This window comes from Pollicipes pollicipes, unplaced genomic scaffold (assembly GCF_011947565.3).
Source record: "Pollicipes pollicipes isolate AB1234 unplaced genomic scaffold, Ppol_2.1 Scaffold_3447;HRSCAF=4054_pilon_pilon_pilon, whole genome shotgun sequence".
Lineage (NCBI taxonomy): Eukaryota > Metazoa > Arthropoda > Thecostraca > Pollicipedomorpha > Pollicipedidae > Pollicipes > Pollicipes pollicipes.
Genome location: NW_023596297.1, coordinates 39,491,323 through 39,514,831, shown reverse-complemented (window position 1 = coordinate 39,514,831; position 23,509 = coordinate 39,491,323). Strand labels below are relative to the sequence as shown.

Below are 23,509 nucleotides of genomic sequence, written 5' to 3'. Positions count from 1 at the left end.
TGCACAGCAAAACGTCTGAAGGTGATACCTGGTTCAAACCAACACCATCTCACGCCCAGATTGGCTCACAAACACACACACACACACACACACACACACACACACACACACACACACACACATTCTCGAGCGCGTACTCCCTCTGCGCAAAATAGCCCAAACGAATAACAACCAGCTGGCTAAAAAAGAGCACCACTGTTCACCACCACGGACAGCACCACTGTTCACCACCACGAACCTGCCCCACATTTGCGCCTGACTTTGAGCACGTCGCCACGTCAATGCGTGACTGTCGCTGAAAGGTGTGGTTCGGGCGGCGGCCGCGCGGCGGCGCTAGACGTCCAGGATGGCCACCTTTCTGCGGGTGGGCGGCGGCGGCGGCTGCAGTACCCTCTGCCTAACGTCGGGCGAGCTCCAGGAGAAGGCGCTGCTGAAGTCGGTGCCGAACGGGTCGGACGAGAAGCCTGGCTCGCCGTTGGGCCGCATGTGCATACGAGATTCGCGCTGCCGGCGCCGCTTCTGCAAGGCCCCCGTCTCAGGTCACACGCGCAGGTCACCGGCTCGGATCACACGCACGAGTCAGCGGGCTCAGGTCACAGCGGCAGGTTAGCTCACGCGTTGAAGGGCGCACTGCGGTCATACTGTGTAGTCACTGTACCTGAACGTACTGAAGGACCTCTTATCCTACCATAAAGAAGTGGGGTGCTTGTCTGACAATGCCGTTTCGTTTCAACGGTGACATGCACAGGCCATAGTGCCCACGTGCAGATCCCGCTCTTTGGCAGGAAAATGCACACGTGGCCATCACGTCTAACCCCTAGGAGATTTAGTGCTCAGCGTTTAGCTCGATTTGCTGTTCTGAAGTACCATGCGCGGTCTTCCAGTTGCAAAAGCAGACCATTTTTAATAGGATGGGACGAGACTGGTGACAATTTCGCGGTGCTGCTCATTACAGCATAGCATTATTACGCCGCAATTAAATAGTTTATTATGTAGACGATCCCAAGATTCGTCGTCACATGATAACGTATAAGCTCCTTCAGAACGAGATGTAATGATAAGTTACGTAAAGCGCTCACTTGCTTAAATTCCTGAATTATGTCGCAAAATGCAGGCAATTAAGTAGGCAATACGGTAAGCACAATCAACGTGCTACGTGGTAAAAGGCAAATGTTCCACAATTCATTACTGCTCTAAACCTATGACAAGCACAACCCTGAACAAGGACACGCAAAGAGCAGCGATAGCCATTCGTTGTGTTTTTTTGTGGCTCACAGGAATCCTCTCGCTTGAATAAATGCAGAAAGCTGTCACGGCAATGCAACAATGGCGTCAAATCCTGCATCCAAGTCAAAAAAATATAGCAGGCAGCTTGCAGTGCACAGTGACCTTAACAGCCGACTGTTCTAGCACTTACGTACATCGCAGTCAGTGCGGTTTAAACGCTCGAACGTAGCCAAAATATGTACAGGCCCGAACCAAGATGGCCACTGCTGAACACTGCCTCAGCAAGCGGGTCAAAGCCCGATCACCGACAACGCCTGCACCCCAACCCCCGTATGTACACAGACTAACGCCGTCAGTGAGGCGGCTGTCGCGCCGGCGGCAGCGCGCGGCCACCGCCGTCCGGTTAGCGGACGGAGCCAGGCAGAGCTGTCAGTCCTGAAGCGCCAGCCATGGCCTGTCTAAAAGCAGTGGGGCACGGCTGGGGCGCGCGGCGACTGTCCGTGAGACTGGGGCGGGTTAGTGATGCAGCAGGCGGCTCAGAGAGAGAGAGAGAGAGAGAGAGAGAGGAGAGAGAGAGAGAGAGAAGAGAGAGAGAGAGAAGATATAGAGAGAGAGATAGAGAGAGAGAGAGAGAGAGAGAGAGAGAGAGAGAGAGAGAGAGAGAGAGAAGAGAAGAGGAGAGAGAGAGAGAGAGAGAGAAGAGAGAGAGAGAGAGAGAAGAGAGAGAGAGAGAGAGAGAGAGAGAGAGAGAATAGAGAGAGAGAGAGAGAGAGAGAGAGAGAGAGAGAGAGAGAGAGAGAGAGAGAGAGAGAGAGAGAGAGAGAGAGAGAGAGAGAGAGAGAGAGAGAGAGAGAGAGAGAGAGAGAGAGAGAGAGAGAGAGAGAGAGAGAGAGAGAGAGAGAGAGAGAGAGAGAGAGAGAGAGAGAGAGAGAGAGAGGAGAGAGAGAGAGAGAGAGGAGAGAGAGAGAGAGAGAGAGAGAGAGAGAGAGAGAGAGAGAGAGAGAGAGAGAGAGAGAGAGAGGAGAGAGAGAGAGAGAGAGAGAGAGAGAGAGAGAGAGAGAGAGAGAGAGAGAGAGAGAGAGAGAGAGAGAGAGAGAGAGAGAGAGAGAGAGAGAGAGAGAGAGAGAGAGAGAGAGAGAGAGAGAGAGAGAGAGAGAGAGAGAGAGAGAAGAGAGAGAGAGAGAGAGAGAGAGAGAGAGAGAGAGAGAGAGAGAGAGAGAGAGAGAGAGAGAGAGAGAGAGAGAGAGAGAGAGGGGGGGGGGGGGGGGGGTGAGCGAGCGAGAGCGGACCTGCAGAGGACTGGGGGCGGTGGCTGTGGCGAGCCGGACGGCGGCTGGCGGAGCGGCTAGCCCCGCTGCCGCCTGGCTCGGGGGCCGGCACTGCCGGGACAGGGCAGTGTTACGTCCCTCCAGAAGACAAACCCTGAAAGGCTGCTGGAGACAGGACATTGACTACAGAATCGTCGAGCTCGACAGCAAGGAAAACAACGGCGCTGAAACAGCGTATCAGTGACAGCCAGTCAGTGATGACAACCCAGCGCCACTGATGTCTTGTTGTGCGGTGCAAGCTATAGTATAGAAACGGTTTTCTGCCTGTTACCATGGCACAGAACCTGCTACCAGCGACTGAAGTGGCACGTAAGAACACCAGCATGAGAGCAGCGCACCAAACAAGTGTTGAGCCAATCTCACGTGGCTCACGGCTAGCGCGGGGCCTGGTGCTGCTGACACAGACATCAGCCCGCAGTGGCAGCAGAGACACTGACGCATGCCAAGTGGCGTGTGTCGACAGCACGTAAATGTTAACATGGAAGCCTGCGTCAGGGGTCAACAAGGTCGACGGTCATCCGCGGGGACACAGTTTAGGCTCAAGGGCAATTTGCCTGGGGTCTTCAAAGTTTCATAAAACAACAGCAACAAGCAAGGAAAGATGGTCGCTCACACCATGGTTGGTACGTGCCTTCAATAAGAAATTGCACATCACACCCAGCAGCCGGTATTGGCGCGGCGTCCCTGTGCCTAGTGTAGGCATCTGCCTTCGTGCGGCATCTTACGACGTACAGTCAGTCCGTTCTCCCAAGATCAGTAGCACCACAAGACTCATCGGGTGTTAGTATAACATCCCCATCACTTGCTCCCCAAGCGCCTGCTCCCCAGCACACCACACATCCTGCCGTTAGTTCGTGCTCTCCAGGCAAGCTCACGCCGCGGCACTCTCCCGCCACTGCTGTCACGTCACTCTGATAGTTCAGCGCGTGTTCCCCAGCGCACCACACACCCTGCCGTTAGTTCGTGCTCTCCGGGTAATCCCACGCCGCGGTACTATCCCGGCACTGCTGTCACATCGCTCTGATAGTTCAGCGCGTGCTCCCCAGCGCACCAAGCACCCTGCCGTTAGTTCATGCTCTCCGGGTAATCCCACGCCGCGGTACTATCCCGGCACTGCTGTCACATCACTCGGATAGTTCAGCGCGTGCTCCCCAGCGCACCAAGCACCCTGCCGTTAGTTCGTGCTCTCCGGGTAACCCCACGCCACGGCACAGTGCACTCAGCCCAGTGATGGTGGACACCCTTACCCGACACCGAGAGCCGGCTGGCAGCGCTCTGCCTGCTATCTGGGAGGGGCGTCCCAGTAGTAGGGGGGCAGAGGCGAGGACGGGTCCCGGCCCGGCTCCGGCGTGTTGCGGGGCACCTCGGGAGGCGCGTCTAGCTCAACCAGCAATTCCAAGTGCTTGATGTCATCGTTCTAAACGGCAAATTGCAACCCGTAAGCCGCTTATTATGCATCGGTAAGCATAAGCTTACATAAGCTGATGAACATCCGCACGCAAAAAGCTACTACGTGTTACCTGCCGGATAACAGGGTGTCTTCACGAAAGGCTGCCTATGTCATTGGCACAAACGACCGCATTCACGACCAAGTGCCCACCACAGATAGCCGGATATCGCCACTGATGTAAGTCGCCCCTCACAGTGGCGTGCAGCAACTGAAACGGACGTCCATACACGACAAGCAGTCTGCCACACCGGACGGTAGCGAGCAGAAGGTCCAAGCCATCACACACCGAACACAGACAGAAACTGACGGACTTCACCCGAGTCATCATACACCACACACGGACAGAAACTGACGGACGTCACCACAGCCATCACACACCAGACAAGGACAGAAACTGACGGACAGAACCTGACGGACGTCACCTGCCGATCTCAGTCCTTACAGCCCAGTCACGGCGAGGGATGTCACACAGCATGGGATAGAGCAAATTGGTCAAACTGATTTAGCAATTGGCTGGCAGATTACTGGAGCGCCAAGTCAATCGCCAAGCAGCCCGCGGTGGAGTTACCCCCACCAGGAGAAAGGGTGTCGGAAATAGCAGGCCCGCTCGGTTCTCGGACATATCTCCTGAATCCTTCGGTGCACCATGATCAACTTTAGACTGAGGTCTGGCCCATTATAAAGGGACAACAGACCAGACCAGCCCGGCGGTCTGGTCTGTTGCTAACCCATTTAACGTCCTTTCCGATTCTTCACGCCTCTTTTTTTCCTCTAACGGCGACGGTCCCGTTAACTGCCACTCTTGTGCTTGGGTGGGCAGGCATGCCAAACAAAGAAACACCCACCCACCCACACACACACACACAACATACACAGGAGCCCAGCACGCGGCTGGGAATAGCCATTCACCTGCGTGACTGGCTACCGGAGCAGCCTGTTCACGTTTCTGATGTGTCCTGCTTGTCTGTGGACCTCTGCTACCCATATGGCCTTCTCTAATGAGTTCCCACGTGTACAAGGACCAGGACGCCTGGAGCCAGAGCAGACGCGGCGCCCATCTCCGCAGCCTCACCTGTGATCTTCAGTGTGCAAACGGGAGTGTGGGAGCTGTCCACACACGCACAAGAGCGCTGCGTGGGACCGTCCGGCCCCGCCACCCACCTCCACCGCGCCGCGCCAGCGGTCTGCGGCGCTCTTGGCCAGCGCCAGTTTGCGCTGGTTGCGGATCTTGTGCCGCTTGTAGATGATCTCCACAATGATAAGCGCACAGCCTCCGGCAATGCCCGCCAGCACCAGGATGAATACGCCGGCCATGTTCTTCAGGCCCAGCGTAGCCGGCGCCTTCTCCCGCGACTCGCACTCCTTGCGGTTCTGGAAGATCCACGTGTTGTCCAGCTGCTCCATGTAGCCACCTGGTGGCGGAGGCTGCGAATCAGCGGAGGGGTCGCCAAGGCAGACCAGCTCCGACCCTTACCCGGCGGGTCAGTTCGGTCCTCTACACGGCGGGCCCGCTCGGTCCCGTACACGGCGGGCCCGCTCCGACCCTTACACGGCGGATAAGCTCGGTTCCTTACATGGCGGGACCAGCTCGGTCCCTTACACGGCGGGCCAGCTCGGTCCCGTACACGGCGGGCCCGCTCCGACCCTTACACGGCGGATAAGCTCGGTCCCTTACACGGCGGGCCAGCTCGGTCCCTTACACGGCGGGCCAGCTCGGTCCCGTACACGGCGTGCCCGCTCCGACCCTTACACGGCGGATAAGCTCGGTTCCTTACACAGCGGGCCAGCTCGGTCCTGTACACAGCGGGTCAACTCGGGCCCGGATACGGCCGTCCCACCCGGTCCCGGACGCGGACGTCTCGCCCGGTCTCGGAGGTAGCGCTGCAGCTAGCCCCGGACGCGGCCGTCGCACGACCAGCACGGTCCGGCTCGGGCCGGTCACCCCGGCGTCACGGAGATCCGGTCCGGGCCGGCCGTCCATCAGCTGGGCCAGCGCAGCTCAGGCCAGTCTCGAGCATGGAAGGCAGGCGGCAGGGCCTCACGTGTCCGCCAGAAGCGCGCTTTTACTTCCTCATGCGGCAGGGCCTCACGTGTCCGCCAGAGGCGCGCTTTTACTTCCTCATGCGCGTGGACTTTATGATTTAAGCGGAATGATCAGGCGGATATCTGTGCTGGTGGGATTGATCAAACAAAGCCAATTGAAGTGTCTGGCCAGGAAAACGACCGGACTATCGGCGTCATGATTTGTATATTGCATAGTATACAGCGCACGGTTGCTCTGCGGTCTGACACTTCGAATAGCAAGCAGGCTTGGCATGAGCTCTAGCAAATGTTTTGTACGTTACCAAACATCTCTGGCAAGCAGGATGAACAGAAAATGTTCGCCTAAAACGGCGTAACCGGTCGTGGGAGGCCAAGTGAGATTTTCGACGTGCTTAGCCACATGACGGAGGCAAAACAACAGAGGAGACACCGTAACTCTAGTCTGTGTAAGAACCGAGGCGTCGGTGCAGCACCGATACGGGCTAGTGAAGGTTTGAGTTATAGCCCTTTTTGGAGCTCGACCTAAGGCTTTAGGCTAGTTGGAAATTGTTTGGTTACGACAGGACGACATGAAGAAAACGTGGAAAATATATACTCCACTTTGCTCCACGCTGCATTCTCTCCACCGTGTGCAACAACGCTTCTTATCCTGTAACGGCGGCGGTGCAAGTGATTACAGGATAACGATCAGTAACTGCTATCCCAATTTTAACGGCTTTTTCCATGGCATAGCCTTACTCTCAAACTTATTCGACATCAAGTCTAATCTTGCAACGGACCATAACAGCGCGTCCACTCCATGCCGTTCTTGCATCATTGACTGCGTGTGCACGCATTGAAAATACCTTGGAGGCTGACAAGTAAAATAATACCAATCGAGAACATATCATGTTTGACACCATGTATGGAATTTCACGCGCCTGTGACGCTCTGGTCTAAGTTCTCAGCGATTGCATTTAGCTGTCGGCCTCCCTACATTGGGAATGCTTGCGTGCAACCCCGCCAACAAACGCCGCCTGGGGCTTTTGCAGTGTGGCGAAGCTGTTACAAGCATGCGGTACCGCACTGCCTCACATGCATGCTGCAAGTTTTATGACCACGATCAATGCCGTGCAATGTCGTGGAACTGAAAAAAACATCTAACACTTCGAGCATGGAAAAGTACGTAGTGTTATATTCGTCAACCCGACTGGACAAAGTTTTTTTTTAAACTGACCCTTCACTTATCGTGCCAACAACATGTTGCTTAGATTACTTCAAAATCCATTGAGGACGGCGCCCATGCCTGTGCTTCCTGTAGGGCATCAGGCATGACATCGTCAAGTAGCACTGGGAAGCTGAACTCGCCGCACCAATCATTGAAGGCGGACGCAAGCTGGCCAGGCTTAACGCAAGCTGGACGAGGCAAGCATCGGCCCCTCCCCCTCCCCCTCCCGCCCTCCTTATCGCACGTTGTCAGTAATATTTTTTTAGTGAGCGAATGCATGATGCTGCAATTCTCAGGCGTTGAGTTTGGAGCATTTACAAGCCTACTCTGACCACTGTAAGGTCTTCTTTAATAGGCCATGAGTGATGACCCCATTGCTGGGGTGATGTCGATCGCATTCCCACTCAGACACATAATAACGTACAGCTGTCGTGAAATGTGCATTCTGCGGGACTTCCCCGCATTATTTATTTACGTTATCATGCTGCGTAATGTCAAGCTTCATACAAAATGCAGCTACGCCGGATAATTCAATGCTAAGCTAGGCCAAATGCGAGAGCAGGTACCACCATCTACTATTCTTTTTGCAACAAGTGCTAGCAGGTTCCTGATACCTGACAGCCCCGCAGGTGCCGTCATTCCTTCCGTTTTTATACCACGCTTGGTTCTTGATGTTATACAAGATCACCTGCATTTATGTTTGATGACAGCAATATGTTGCAATTTCACCTGTATGGTTACGCTTTACGTCTGTCTCTGGCGTTTCTATCCGAAACAGTAGAGCGGTCCTGTGCGTTCCCTCGCCTTCCGCGGAGGATAGCGACGTCCGCCCGCGGTGCTGTGCGTTCCCTCGCCTGCCGCGGAGGATAGCGACGTCCGCCCGCGGTGCTGTGCGTTCCCTCGCCTGCCGCGGAGGATAGCGACGTCCGCCCGCGGTCCTGTGCGTTTCCTCGCCTTCCGCGGAGGATAGCGAGGTCCGCCCGGCCAGTTTTCAGTGATTTTGGTGTTCCAGCAGTAGACCTGAAGACGGCTTATACCGCAAAAGATGAGAGAAAACTAAGAAGAGGAAATAGTGACTGAAAAAAGACATTTCTTCACACCGCTGTAGTTGGACGGCTGACAGCCAGAGTGGCGCGCCGACAGCACGTCACACACTCACTCTCATGGAACTGAAGTATGGCCAGCGTCACGTGATTGGCCCAGGGCGACTCCTTCTTGAGGCCGATGCCGTACCCGGAGCGGCCGAACAGCTCGCCGGCCGTGACCAGGGCGCAGTTTTGCGCCGCCTCAAACTCTAGCCGCGAACTGTCCCAAATGAAGGCGTTCAGTGACCTGTCAGAGCGCGGATGTCGTGAGGCATGGGGTCCGGACCGGCGCTCTACGGCACAGCGGCACCCGCGGGCGAGGCAGGGCCGGGCACGAACGGACGTCGCCACCTGATGTCCATAACAACACTCGTCTAGCCACCGGGCGACCACTTGCCGCACGACGATCGCCAGGGCATGACCAATATGAGGTAAGTCAGGCACGTTTAACTACGTTGGCAGTGCCGATGTATCCAGGTTCTCAGGAGGGTTTAAAGGCTCACAAAGAAAAAATACGGTTGGCACAAATTTTCCTCTACGCATGTAGAATATTCCGCTCAGCAAGCAAAAACCATCTTTCCCTTCCATCAAGAGATGACCGGCTGGCACAACTCTTTTCTAGCTCCTTTAGTGTCATGCTTAGGTAACGCTCATAGTGCTTTTGGCGGTCGCCATGCACGCCCGTTCAACACGGCGGTTTATCACCCAATCCATTGATGTACCCATGCAACGAGCTATCCGCACCCGTTGATGACGGCTTTGATGGCCTGCTCAGCTGTCGTGAAGTGATTGCCCTCCATGGTGCGGTACATGTTGCTCAGCTCCACTTGCCGCCTGAAGTACATGTCCACCGAAGATCCCTTCACAGTGGCGTACGAGAAATTCTCCATGGGGTTCCGCAGCTGTCGGGACGGAGAGAAGCGCCGCTATTTATCTGTGCTATCGCCAACAAGAATAAGCCGTTAGTCGAGCAGCATGAGGTGCTCTCTCAACACTTTGTGAAAGCGCCCGATGATTTGTATGCTGTAAAAGAGGCCGTCCGGCCGCCCTGCTCCCATGCGGCGGACGCTGGGAGGAGGAGGAGGGGACGGGGAGGGGGGACCGGGCCGGCACGACACCCACCTGTGCAGGACGGTCGGCAGGCCGACACGTCGAGCCGCTCGCGTGCCGCTAATGGAGGACAGATAAACACGGGGAGCGATGAGAAGACAAAAGAACAGGGGACGATCGGCAAGGGAGACAAAGCTGAAAGAACGAAGTGATGAAGAGGGCGGGAGGTGGACAATAAGATAGGGATGGTGACAGCAGTGAGGGAAAGGATAGATGCAGGGAGAGAGGGGAAAGAAAGAAAGAGAGAGAGAGAGAGAGAGAGAGAGAGGAGAGAGAGAGAGAGAGAGAGAGAGAGAGAGAGAGAGAGAGAGAGAGAGAGAGAGAGGAGAGAGAGAGAGAGAGAGAGAGAGAGAGAGAGAGAGAGAGAGAGAGAGAGAGAGAGAGAGAGAGAGAGAGAGAGAGAGAGAGAGAGAGAGAGAGAGAGAGAGAGAGAGAGAGAGAGAGAGAGAGAGAGAGAGAGAGAGAGAGGAGAGAGAGAGGAGGAGAGAGAGAGAGAGGAGAGAGAAGAGAGAGAGAGAGAGAGAGAGAGAGAGAGAGAGAGAGAGAGAGAGAGAGAGAGAGAGAGAGAGAGAGAGAGAGAGAGAGAGAGAGAGAGAGAGAGAGAGAGAGAGAGAGAGAGAGAAGAGAGAGAGAGAGAGAGAGAGAGAGAGAGAGAGAGAGAGAGAGAGAGAGAGAGAGAGAGAGAGAGAGAGAGAGAGAGAGAGAGGAGAGAGAGAGAGAGAGAGAGAGGAGAGAGAGAGAGAGAGAGAGAGAGAGAGAGAGAGAGAGAGAGAGAGAGAGAGAGAGAGAGAGAAAGAGAGAGAGAGAGAGAGAGAGAAGAGAGAGAGAGAGAGAGAAGAGAGAGAGAGAGAGAGAGAGAGAGAGAGAGAGAGAGGCTCTCACCCTGGCGTCATTGATGCCACTCAGTCTTGTCTGCGGCCGGTCCAGCACCAGGAAGGCCGCCAGGTTCGCAGTGTACGATGCGATGATGATCATTGCGAAGCCAGCCCACACCATGCCCAGTACACGGGCCGAGAAGCTACGAGGGGTGCCTGCCAGTTGCAGCGGACAGATACAGATAACGGTCTGAGCACACACTGCAAAGGGGCAGAAAATACACAGTAACTGGTAACTATATGCCGTTTCCGTAGTTGGGTTGATATAACGTCGAGCACTGGCCATTGTGTGGCAGGCATTGTAGGCTCGTCTCAGAAACCACGCACATGCGACGCCATATCTGGCGATCATCTGCCAGGTGGCCAGCAAGTCGGTCTGAGATAAGGACGGTCGTGTTGCTGCACCGCGTGGTAAGTCAAAGTCTTTTGGCGATAGCCATCTCCGTTGAGGTGAGATTGATCTAATGATATGATGGGGCCCAAGATAGAAATACGCTACGCTTATCAGGAAATATTATCCCAGAGGAATCTGAGCTCCTGCAAAATATTCAGTCGCATTTCTAAGAAGGAAAACATCCATCTGAATTGTACATGATGGCTCTCATGATGGTCTTCGAATCTGGAAACATCTAGTGACACTCCAAAGGAGAAAGGGCATCGCATTGACAGCCCCGTCATTTACAATCATCATGTACGTATTTGTTCAATAATAACGCATGGCGTAGTCTGGAAACAGCTTCCGCATCATATTTTTCGTTGAACTGTCCAGCTGACGTTTCAAACTTGCTTTCAATTGTTTCAACTTCATAATGCTGGACAAGCTTTTAACACAACGCTGAAACACTTCGAATGCAATACCTGTCAGGTTTAAAATTAATTCACCCTGCCGAGGATTTAAACACAACATTACGACTCAACAAAGCACGGCGAGGCAGCTTCTCCGCCGATCTCCCTGTGCATTAATCATCAGCAAATGAGGTCCTTCCAGTGTGACTGGAAGCCACCAGGCCTTGAGCCAAGCCGTGGTAGTACGGTGGTCGGTGAACTAATCCCGTGATTCTGGCTCACAGGCTATAATGCCCATATGTGAATGCATGGACGAATGAAATATTCACCGGAACGGCTTCCGTGCGGGTGTTTAATCCGCTATTTCTAGTCGATGGGAGGCTGCCAGGGACAGCAGCTGCATAGAAAGCAAAAACGCAATTATGCCCTGTTCCGCCGAAAATTTGTGTGGGCTAGCTCGGGACGGAAAGGCTCCCGGCAGACAATTGAAACATTTCCGAATGCTAACGTGGTCATGCCCGATGCAGAACCATTTGCAACGGCAGCGGACGCACCACCATCAGTCTTCGTGAAAAGGCGCCGGGAGCCAGCCAGTGATGCGGTGAAGCCCGCCCAGCCCCGTTCAGTGCCGCAGCGCGTCGGCACAACGCTGCGACGCCGGCTCAGCACCGCTGTGACGCGGGGTCAGTGCGCTGTGATGCGGGGTCAGTGCACTGTGACGCGGGATCAGTGCGCTGTGACGCGGGGTCAGTGCGCTGTGACGCCGGGTCAGTACCTCTGTGACGCGGGGTCAGTACGCTGTGACGCGGGGTCAGTGCGCCGTGACGCGGGGTCAGTGCACTGTGACGCGGGATCAGTGCGCTGTGCCGCGGGGTCAAAACAGTAGGTCGCCATCACATCGCTGTGACGCCACCACGACTATATCCCGGCAGAATCTCACGTCAGCTTTGTACCCACGAAACTTACGGGTTCCCCATGAACAATGCTGGCGATGACCAGGAAGAACTGAGCGGCAATAACGCAAAATGGGTGGAAATGGGTGAGACCTGAGTGGCAACAATGCCAAGGCAGGCAGGACGACCCCCACGAGGCCAAGGGGAAACTGAACAGTTAACAGCGACGAGCTTGTGGGGACACGGGCGAAGCACTGAGCGAGTTCATCGGCAGGGGACTTCCGATAACTATCGAGAGTAACTGGACCTCACGTGCGCTGAATCTGTCGGCCCTGCCTGGTGCCGATCGCCCCATGGCTCCGCGCTCATCAGTTAGGGTGACTGCGCGGCAGACAGCGTCAGCGGGGGTGACCTCGCGGCAGACAACGTCAGCGGGGGTGACTGCGCGGCAGACAGCGTCAGCGGGGGTGACCTCGCGGCAGACAACGTCAGCGGGGGTGACCTCGCGGCAGACAACGTCGGCTGCGGTGACCCCGCGGCAGACCGCAGATCGTTAGTCAGGTCCGTCGACAGATTTTGTGTCATTTAGTCACTCTACAGGCCGTTTTGATACAAATGCACTTTAATTTACAATGCATAAATAACGGTTTCGCATATAATTTTGCATATGCGTGCTCAAATGGATTGAAGAACTTATGTTACGTTGCGCAAACAATTATGTAATGTTTCAACTGGTGTCGGTCCAGTGAATACCACAAAATTGGGCTCTATAAATGAACGATTCGTCAAAAGTGCTTCACAGCCGGCAACGCCAGAGACGCGTCTGAAAGTCTGAAAAAGACTTTCAGACGCGTCTGAAAGTCTGTCTGAAAGTCTGAGGACCATGTCAGCGAGTGGCAAGCTCAACAGGTGGCGGCCTACTCACCATCACCGATCCCGCTGTTGAGCAAGACGCCATAGGCAAACCACATGGCCGAAGAGAGGTTGAGGGCGTCATCGTCGGCGTTGCCGCTGTCCTTGCTGGCCTGGCGTCCAAATGGCGAGAAACGGTCCAGCAGATACAGTACCAGCGCCACCACGTGCACCGACACCAGCACCAGTATCCACAGCGTGTGCTTGAACGGCTGCAGGAACGACACCAGCGTCGAGGCGCGCGGTTGCTGCAAAACAGAGCGCAGCGTGAAGGGACGGCGACGGCAGTTACCAGGGCGGGCAGCGGGCGGCGCGAGCGGGCCGGGCAGCACGTCAAGCGTGAGGGGGCGGCGATGTCACGAGAGCGGGCAGCGGACGGCGGAAGCGGGCCAGGCAGCACGCCAAGCGTAAGGGGGCAGTGGTGTCACGAGAGAGCGGGCAGCGGACGGCGGAAGGGCGGTGTCACGAGAGAGCGGGCAGCGGACGGCGGAAGCGGGCCGGGCAGCACGCCAAGCGCTCTCTGACGCAGCGGCTCGGCGCTCGGCCGACGAGACCTTGGGCAGAGCAATCCGACGCTACTCTAGGCGGAGCTCGGAAAGCGAGCAAAGAGTGTGACAAATCTGCGCTATTTTTAGCGCTGCGTTCGGCAAGTCTGTATAAGAAGTTAACTACCTGACGAGCTATTGATTTCGAGGTCTTCCACCAGCATTGAGAGACGCTAGCGGAACCGGGCTGGAGCCAGGCCGCAGCTAAGATTCAGTTCACAGTTGGCTGGGCTTGCCTTATAAAGTGCCTCAAATATTGCAAGCGGCAGCCACTGCTGTCAAACGCAACGCGGCAATATATTAGGCAGAGCGCAGCTGCGAGTTGGGCCGCGGGTTGCGCTATTAGATTTGAACTCGAACGGCCAGTACCGCTCACCAAAACCAAACAACACCACGCCACTTCCGTACCATTCCATCCCGTCCTTATCATGTGCTGACTGCAAGTGAAGGATGCTCATGGCTCATGGAGCTACGGCCAGCCTAGTTAAATCGTGAAGCAAACCAGCAAACGACACCAGTGAGCCAGCAAAAGGTGAAGCGGGCTCCAAAATGGCGCGAGGCTCGATTTCAACGCCGCTGGCGAGTAACAGCAAAAGCAGAAACATAAGCAGCGCTCCAGACCATTCCGCCGAACGAGCGGCACATGATTCGAAAGGCAAACTGGACCGTTGGCCACGGGCGCCAAGAGCGGCGCGTGGCGGGCGATACCCGGCCGGCCTGACGACAGGCGCAGCTTGGCCCGTGGCGTTGGCCAGCGCTCTTATTGCCGTCGGGCCGGCGTTGCAGCCCGACTTTCGGCCGACGCCTCCACTGCTGATGGTGCCACACGGGCGTTCGCGGCTGACAGATGCGACGGCCGACTGCTGCCGGCCACAGGGCAGCGGCCGGCCGCCTCTCGGCCCCATCATTCGGACAGCCCAAGGGCAGGCGGGCAGGCCCGGCCACACCACAAACTGGCCGGATGACTTTCTGGCCGACCAAGTGGGAAGCTGAGCATTATTTGAATAAGTGATGGGGAACTGCCACCGAGGAGTGAAATACTCGGTCGGATAATCACTGAAACGGCCGCGTTTGTGCAAAGGCCACATCTCCTGTTAAACACCATCGAATTGAAAACATCTGAGCATTGACAGGCGTCGATTCTGCCAAACGGTGTCAGTGGCACAATCGGCAGCGCATATCTGCAACTTCGGATTCAGAGTTTTGTATTTATATTGCGATTCTTGTGCGCATTTCACCGATGCCACTGCAACAATCAGCCGGACAGTTTAGGATCATGATCATGAGAGCTCCACAGGCAAAAACATATACAACAATCTTCAAATTAGTGTTAGAAATAAGTCTGCCGTTTCAGCGTTCATGTCTAGTCGTTGACGATGGCAATGTTCTACACCCAAAATAAACCACCACGTAATTTACGACTCTTCAATACTTTCTAAACTGCAGGCTGAGTATGATTCCAGTACTCCATTTTACAAAACTGATCTGTTCCCAGGCTGTAGGCTTGCACGGCCTTAGTTAATCGGGACATCAGTTTAAGTCTCGCTTTGATGAGCTCGCCGCACATCGTAACTGATCAGGTGCTACGGCATGGTACAAAAATGTTAGGACACGACATAAAATGATGCGTTATGGTCGGGAGTGATTGAATACTGGCAAGACCGATACGATTATACAATACAACATTACAACTTTAAATGCAGCTTATGAATACTGATAGTACTGACGATTAAACAATACAACATTCCAACTATAAATACAACTTAAGAATAGTTATGAATACAATTAATGAATACTTACGAATACAACTTATGGATGCCTATGAATACAGCTTACAACTTATAAAGGCAACTTGCAGCATATGAATACAATTACAACTTATGAATGCATGCCTACTGATCAATGTTCAGTCCACTGACTTAGCCGGGGTCCAACTGCGCGTAAGCAAGTCTGCGGGGCGCCAGTTTCGGCACAGGTCTTGCGCGTCACACATATTCGGATGGATGCGCACTAGCTGCGCGGCACAACGTGGGCGGGTCTCTCCCGATTCGGAAGACATGTACAACTTGTGCGAAAGCCTGTCACTACCCGACCTAATCCTTTTAAGCAAAGGCCGCCCGCCGAGGCAGCAGCTGTGATGTCAGAGGTAAGTGCACTATGCCGCGCCGTATTAATCGCGGTAAGTCCAAACGTGGGCAAAAACTAGATTCATCTGGTTCATCTCATGAAAGTTTATCTGACAGCATTCAATTAATCTTTTCCGCTGGGACATTGGAGGTCGGCTGTTCAGCAGTTGCTGGTATTTTTCCTCTATCCCTTTCAACCCTCATGGCATACCATTATCCAATTCTCACCCACTCTTTTCATTCAAGCACACATCTTACCTTCACTTGCTCAGCTCCTGCACACGAATGCCCAAAACTGTCACATGGACTATATCCTGACGTTGAAATGTGCCTTATAATAAGTGGGCTGGAAATCAACCCAGGACCACTAGCAACCAAGAATGTCACAATATCACATATCAACATAAACAGCATCTCATCTCCAGTACGCCTGGACGAGCTTGCTCTCTTCACCACATATAACGACATTGACATCTTGCTTCTGACTGAAACCAAACTTGATTCATAGGTCCATCCTAGCTTGTACAATTTACGCGACTACCACAACCCAATGGCAAAGCACAGGACTCGACACAGAGGGGGAGCAGCAGCATACTTTAAATCAACACTCCCAGCAAAGAGATTACCTGATCTCGAACTGGAAGGAATTAAATGGGTTTAGTCCCCCACCAAAATCAAATCAGAAGTTACTGTGGTCTGCTGTGTCTATGTCCCACCCAATCTCTCTAGCAGTCAACTGACAGAGTTTTTAGATATCTTGTCAGACAGTGTTGGCATGGCACAAACATATAACCCTGCATCGATAATGATATTGGGAGATTTTAATCCTGGTAATAACTATCTAACCAAAGCTCACTACTAAACACAGTGATATCTTTCCATTTGAAGTCAGTCTGAAACACACAGTTAAATCACTCAATCTGACACAACTCATTGATCAGCCAACAGGCATTACGCAAGACACAGCCAACTTACGAGACTTGATACTGACATAGAACACAAACATCATTGCAGGCAGTGGGGTTCTCCTCCCCTTTTCACTAACAGATCACATTCCTACCTTGGTCACTATCAAGGTTGCACCGCCATCCTAAAGGCATCAACCAAACAAGTATGGGACTACACAAACATGGATGCAGACAAACTTCCACAACTTCTGGTAAACACAGGCTGGGACAGATTGCTTGATCATGACATAGACACAGCGACAAACAACTTAACGCAGACCATGCTCGCAGCAGCTGCTGAAGCCATCCCAACAAAGGTAATCAGGATGAGAAACTGTGACAAACCTTGGGTCAATGCTGCACTAAAGAGAGAGATGAGAAGAGACATACTTTTCAGACTTCCTCAGAGGTATATGACTGATGACCATTTGGACCGCTGGCGACAGCAAAAAAATTTACCACATGCATGAACAGACGACTTAAAAACAGCCACTTGCAGTACCTAGTAAACAACCTCTTGCATGCAAAGCAAAACCCACACAAGTACCATCGCATTCTTAAACAAATGATAGGACGGACACGAGCTGAGACAGTGCCATCGCTTGTAGGAGCTGATTCAACACCATTGACGGAAGACTTAGATGAGGCAAACCTACTAGGTGACTTTTTTGCCAGACAATCACAACTCGCAACTGACGACCTACCTGTCCCCGAGACCGCGCTTGCGGATCCACCCCACACGTTAGATAGCATAACCATTACAGAGGATGAAGTACTGAGCGCACTCAACACTCTTGATCCAAACAGATCATGCGGTTCTGACAATCTCCCAGCAAAAATATTTAAAAAAAATGACTGTCATATTGATAAAGACTCCACTCACTAAACTGTTCAACATGTCACTAAGCCAAGGTATTTTTCCTTCCACCTGGAAAGAAGCAAAGGTTCATCCCATTTTCAAAAACAAAGGGTCAAGCTCGGATCCTGCTAACTACAGACCAATCAGTTTACTTCCTTGTGTGTCAAAAATTCTTGAAAGAATTGTCTTTCATAATATCTATCAAAACCTAACTGGGAATGGGATGCTCTCTGAGAAACAAGGTGGATACCGTTCAAAACATAGCACACAAATTTAGCCGGTATATTTAATTAACAATCTTTATGCAGCTTTGGACCGAGGCAATGACTTTACAGCCATTTACATGGACATTAGTAAATGTTTTGACAAGATATGACACAAGAGCCTCCTACTCAAGTGCAAGAACTATTGTGGTTTGTCAGGAAGCCTCCTAAATTGGCTGGAATCTCATCTCTCAGGCCGTAAGAAGATAGTTAATGTATGCAACAGTTTCAGCACGCCTAGGAACATACATGCTGGGTGCCCGCAAGGGTCTGCTCTAGGACCTCTCCTTGTGCTTATAGATATTAACGACCTAGCCGACAAGACTGATAATGACATATTGTTCTTTGCCGACGACACTACACTATACTCAGCTCACTCACACGACCCAGTTACCGTACAAGCGGCACTCCAACAGGACTTACATATCATTCAGGAGTTCGGCAAAGACTGGGTCATCACGTTCAACGCCACGAAAACAATTCAACAAACATTCACCAACAGAAACACACATAACCCACCGCAGCTGGCATTTGATGCCCGAGTAATTCCTTCCGTTACAAGCCACAAACACCTTGGCCTAACGATATCCACTGATTTGCACTTTCATCAGCATGTTAATGACACCATCTCCAGAATCAGTAGAGCCCTTGGACCTCTCTACCCACTATCGCGACTTCTGCCTCGGCATGTCCTCAGCGACATATATACGACTTACATCCTTCCTTTGTTTGATTAATGTGACGTTTTATACGACGGACTTTTGACAACCAGCGACTCCCTAAGACTTGACAGATTGCAGTACAGAGCAGCAAAACTAATCACCGGTGCATTCTACAGAACATCCACTCGCGCACTGTCGGACGATTTGGGATGGAACACTCTCAAGTCACAGAGAAACATGCACAAACTGACGCTGTTCCATACCATCATACACAACCAACATCCAATGCCAACAAACGCCACTGCACTTCTACCTGACACGCGAGCATTTGCAACAGGACGCCCACTGCGCAATGCAATGACACTCACATTACCACCGAACGGAACCTAAACATACCAAAAATCCTATATTCCATCAACCAAATTGTCCGTCCCGGTGGCTCAGTTGGTTAGAGCGCCTGCCTTCCGATCCACCCACCCGTGGCTGGGTGGGCTCGTGGCTGGGTGAGTCGCTTTAGGGCGCTCGCTGTTTGCCCTTCACAGGTATGGTCTGCGGCCGGTGGCAGCGCTCGCGCTAAAGGTCAGTTGACGTCAGAGGGCGGGACGGACCGTGCCGAGCATTGCGGCACGTTAAGCTTTCGCCACTAAATTCTGCCGTTGCCTGGGATCGCGCGATCGGATGGTGGGGGTCAGAGCTCACACAACAAGCGCGGCTTAGTGTGAGCGCTGATCCCAGAAATCCATCCATTCAAAAGGGTGCGGATCAAATTTATAAAAAAACTACGAGAAGATGGAACCAGCTCCCGCTTGAGGTGTTATCTCTCCAGTCTTCTCGTTCCTTCAAACGGGAAATATACCAGCGCCGCGGTGTGGCCGCGCATCCGGTGTATCACAGCTTTGGTAACATCCTAAATACTAGGCTGAGATTGGGAATGTCAGGCCTGAATGGCCACCTGTTCGAAATTCAAGATCCAACTACACCTAGTGCCTCTTGATTATGTGGCTATCCATATGAAGACCCTTAACACTTCGTACTGAACTGTCCTCACCATCATGAAGTCCGAATTTCAATGCTACGTATAGCAGATCGTATCATTCCAAACTTTTCTGAGCTTACTCACAACGAGCAACTAAGTATCTATCCCGCAGGTAACGGTTTACAGGATCGTAATGGGCAGCACGCATCACAAATTTTCCAAACATTTCTTTTTCAGACCAAGCGATCCGCCTGAAAAACTCCCAGCGGGCGCAGGCAACAGACGGGCCACTGGGTGACGTTGCCGGGCCGGGCGTCCGCCGCCGGCCCTAGACGGCTTTATGTGTAGACTGGAGTGGCGGCGGGCGCCTGGCCCGTGTCGACTTACGGATCGGGCGAGTGGGCAGGTGTGTCGTGGGTTCCCTGGCGGTGATGACCATATCTTGTTATTGCTAGGAGAGGCGCTCAGATTTAAGGGTTCCGCTTATGCGCCAATCCACTCTTCATATTATGTACTGCTTAATGTCCATAATAGAAAATAAACATCAAATCAAAACATAGTGTAACAATGACACACTTGGATATGATCACAACGCACAGTTGTGACCAACTTACGTAGTTAAAAACAATGTCACTGATCGTTCCATCTAGGTAGGGAAGAATGGGGTGAGTTGTATCATGTCCAAGCAGCATCAGGACAATTAAGTACAAATCTATGCCGTGGGTGGCAGTCTTGAGTCATTCGGCTGACGCACAGCAGCTCCCGCCTTTCGGTGTACTTCCCGCCGAAATACATGCACGCGTCTTGGGATGATCGCGACAAATAGGTGTTCTGCATATCGTTGAAAACTATAACGATCGGTGTCAAGGTGTGTTGAATGCTGTACTGACTGGAAGGGAAGTGCGTGCATCGCGTATACTGCGAAAACATCTGGCGTCTGCGTGTCAAGGATTTCGGAGTAGCACAAACTTTCCTCCAAGAAAGTCGGACGGTGCATTTTGTATCAGCTGTGCATGGAACATGTATCAGTGATACAATGCACTATTAATATGTCATTGTCTGACACGATTGCCATGGCCTACTGTCTTCCAGAAAACGAGGAGAGATTTACATTATCTACGCGGATCCATTATTTCCACCTGACCTACTGAAACCGAGGTGGCAGTGGTCGTAAAAGAGCGATGATCGATTCAAAGGCAAAACTTTGATATTTTGCAATCACGACGAATTACGAAATATTTTGATATTTTGCAATCACGACGAATTACGCATTTGGTATCCATGTCGTAACACATTCAGCTTGCTTGCGATGCAACTTCTGTATTCGATGATCAAGATAATTATCGGTCGGACTGCCTCACACGCAACGGTGAACTGACGCACACGACGCAGACAGGGAGAGACTCACCCCACGCACCCGAGCAGCACCTCTTATGCTCCTTCCAAGACTCATATCCGCAACACCACCTGCGTGCGACTGGCCGGCGCCACCGTAACGCACTCCTGCCGGCGTGCCTACGGGATAACGCACTGCCCCGAGCCGCGCTGTTCTCCTCACTCAGACATGATTCATCGCCCCACTCGGCTTACATGTTGACACACTGTCCCGGGGCATGGTTTACCGCTACACCCACCCCTGATGTTCAAAGATCATACACTCACACCAACGTTTCATACTATCCAATCACTCGACACGCTGTCCATAAAGTCGGCTCGGCTGCCGGCGCACACGCTGGCTGCGTCGCAGCGGCATCGTCGCGACTTCCTCCGCCGGCTGGCCAGGACAGGCCAGGATACCCACTGATTCCATCCCAGTCGCCGTTGGTGCGTCCTCCACGCTGTCCGGGTTGTCAGCGACTGCGCCGGAGGCGTCCTGGTGTGACGGGTCCGCGGCAGGATATAAGGAGTCCGTCGTCTTCCTTCTCACTGGCGTCACATCGTGATGCATCGCTGTGCCGGCCGCAGGCCGCAGATCTGTATTTCCTGGCACGTGCGGGATCTGCGGCCTGAGGCCGCAGATCCCGTACGTGCCGCGGTGCGCCATCTACTTCGGCCACTCGTGATGACACGATCCGCGTGACGACGCCTTGACGAGATGTTGCCGTACATCGCGTACCACGGCGACGCATCCAGACGAGATCACCAAGTTGGAAGGTGGAGTTGCCGAGCCGTTGCCGCGCCTCGTCTGACGCCGGCGGTGGACGCTGCGAGTCATCGGCCGTGTCACGCTGGCTGGGCTGCACGCGGTCTCGCATCTGGTACTGGTAGATGCCAGTGGCCGGTGCGTCCGCGGCAGAGTGGCCAGAACGCGAGGTGATGTTGTACGGGTGCACGGCCTCTGCAATGGCGCAACGTCGCCACGCAGCGATCACTTTTATCTTGCGATGACCGCGTTCCGCGATGGCGTTACCGCCCGGCTCGTGGACGGCCCGGGAGCAAAGAGCTGTGTACCACTTTGACGCCAAAGCAGCCATCTGACGGAAACGGAAGACCGTGTTGTCCGCCAGAATTTTTGCCGGCGCACCGCGCTCGTAGAAGATCGCCTCTAGATGTTGGACGACTTCTGTTGCGTCGGCACGGCAGCTGCCGCCACAGGCTATACCGGGACGGGCCGTAGTCTATCAGGGACAGGTACGATCTACCTTGGTAGTGGGCCACATTCATCGCGAGACGTGTCTATGTGTCGGGGACGTACAGTGAGCCATGCCGCCACCGCGTTGGTACTGGGTCGATGGATCGGCACACATCGCACCGACCCACAACCGACCGCACGGCGGCTCGCGACGCCTCCCGCGCTACGCCGCGCCTCACGAAGTACAGCGTCCGGTGGATTCCTGGATGGCCGGCACTCTCGTGTGCAGCCATGACCCGCGCCTCGATGTCCATGCTATCGCCGCCCTTCGCCGCTTCAGCACCCTCATGTACGGCGGTAGCTGCCGCCCTGGACCCGACGCGCATGCTCTCGCCACGTCCCACGACGCCTGCACCCCGGTGCTTGTCGCAATCCTAGCTGGCACATCATCGTCTACCTGCGTCCCGCGCAGCCATTCCTTTGGGACACGGGTCAGATTATCCGCTCGGTTTTCATCTGAGCGCACTAGCACGACCGTCAGCATCAAGCTCAGTTCATCCACCAACTGCCGGATGACGTCAACGCGCCGTCGAATCACCATTTCGCCATGCGCCTTGGTGCGAAGACGTGCGCAGCCACTCAGCGCGTCGTCAATCCACCGATGAACCGTAGCAGTCAGTGCAGAGGTCGATGATTTTCATCCCCCAGGCGATGGCCAGGCTGATCCCACGCACCGCCGCGCCTAGCTCCGCCATGTTGATGTGTGTTGACATCGTGGTCTCAGGGCACAGCTAGCAGGCATCCTCTACCACACCGTCATCTGGGCTCTCGGTTACCACACCTGCAGCGATGGCGCTGCCGTCCAGCTAAACGACGGCCTTTTCACCTGTCAGACGCCGCGGGCCGCGGGCCGGGTCGTTCATCCTCAGTTGATCTGTGGTCTGAGACATCTGGGAGAGGAGTGCCACGTCCGTGGTGGCGTCGTCCCACCCGTGCGTGACAGCATTCACCCTGCGCTTCATCCAAGCGACAGCAGGGCGAAGCCAGCCGCTGACGGGCAGATGGGCCACCAGCCGCCCGTACCATGCGAACACAGCGCGCCGCGTGACCTGCTCGGCTGGCGCAGCGACGCAATTGTCCCGCGAGCAGTGCAGTTTCCCCTTCACCAGCTGCACGCGCAGGCCGAGCAGGCCTGCGCGTGCAGGCCTGCTCCACGGCGTCGCGCGTCCCATATCGCCGCCAATTTCGGAGTTGGTCGGCGTAGACGTCCGCGTCCGCCGTGTGGGCCTTAACGAAGCTGTTCAGCTCGCGATAGTCCGGGACAGGTCTCACCTTATCCTGGTTTGCCTGTCGTACCGCCATCAGCGGCACCAGACCGCGCGGCGGTCCATCCACCTGCCTGTCTCACGGCGTCAGCCAGCCATTGCTGATCCATGCGCAGATCTCCACGTCGTACGCCTGCCGCGCGTCCGCGGGCACAGGGTACTCGGCCACCACGTTGCGTAGACATTCTGGTCCCGTGCCGTCCGTCCACTCCCGGGCGACCGTCCAAGCCTACTGCTCGCCGCTAAACCTCACCGTAAAGGCGGCCGCATCCACCTCCAGGCCTCGCTGGGTTACAGCTGCCGCCGCACAGAACCGCA

General features: G+C 54.1%; 1 protein-coding gene across 3 annotated transcripts in view; it reads right to left on the bottom strand.

Annotated features, from left to right (window-relative positions):
* Positions 1–23,509, bottom strand: part of Nmdar1 (glutamate ionotropic receptor NMDA type subunit 1) — a 117,183-nt gene that overhangs the window by 4,451 nt on the left and 89,223 nt on the right. Inside the window, exons 14-20 of one of the 3 annotated variants that reach the window (XM_037215023.1) lie at positions 12,930–13,164; positions 10,333–10,481; positions 9,085–9,242; positions 8,415–8,587; positions 5,167–5,417; positions 3,803–3,972; positions 412–519 (exon numbers count right to left, since the gene is read on the bottom strand). In XM_037215023.1, the coding sequence (XP_037070918.1) occupies positions 3,838–3,972; positions 5,167–5,417; positions 8,415–8,587; positions 9,085–9,242; positions 10,333–10,481; positions 12,930–13,164 (1,101 nt within the window). In that variant the 3' untranslated portion in view covers positions 412–519; positions 3,803–3,837. Of the gene's footprint in view, positions 1–238; positions 520–3,802; positions 3,973–5,166; positions 5,418–8,414; positions 8,588–9,084; positions 9,243–10,332; positions 10,482–12,929; positions 13,165–23,509 lie in introns of those variants that run through there. The other 2 variants (XM_037215021.1, XM_037215022.1) reach the window with 2 other exon arrangements.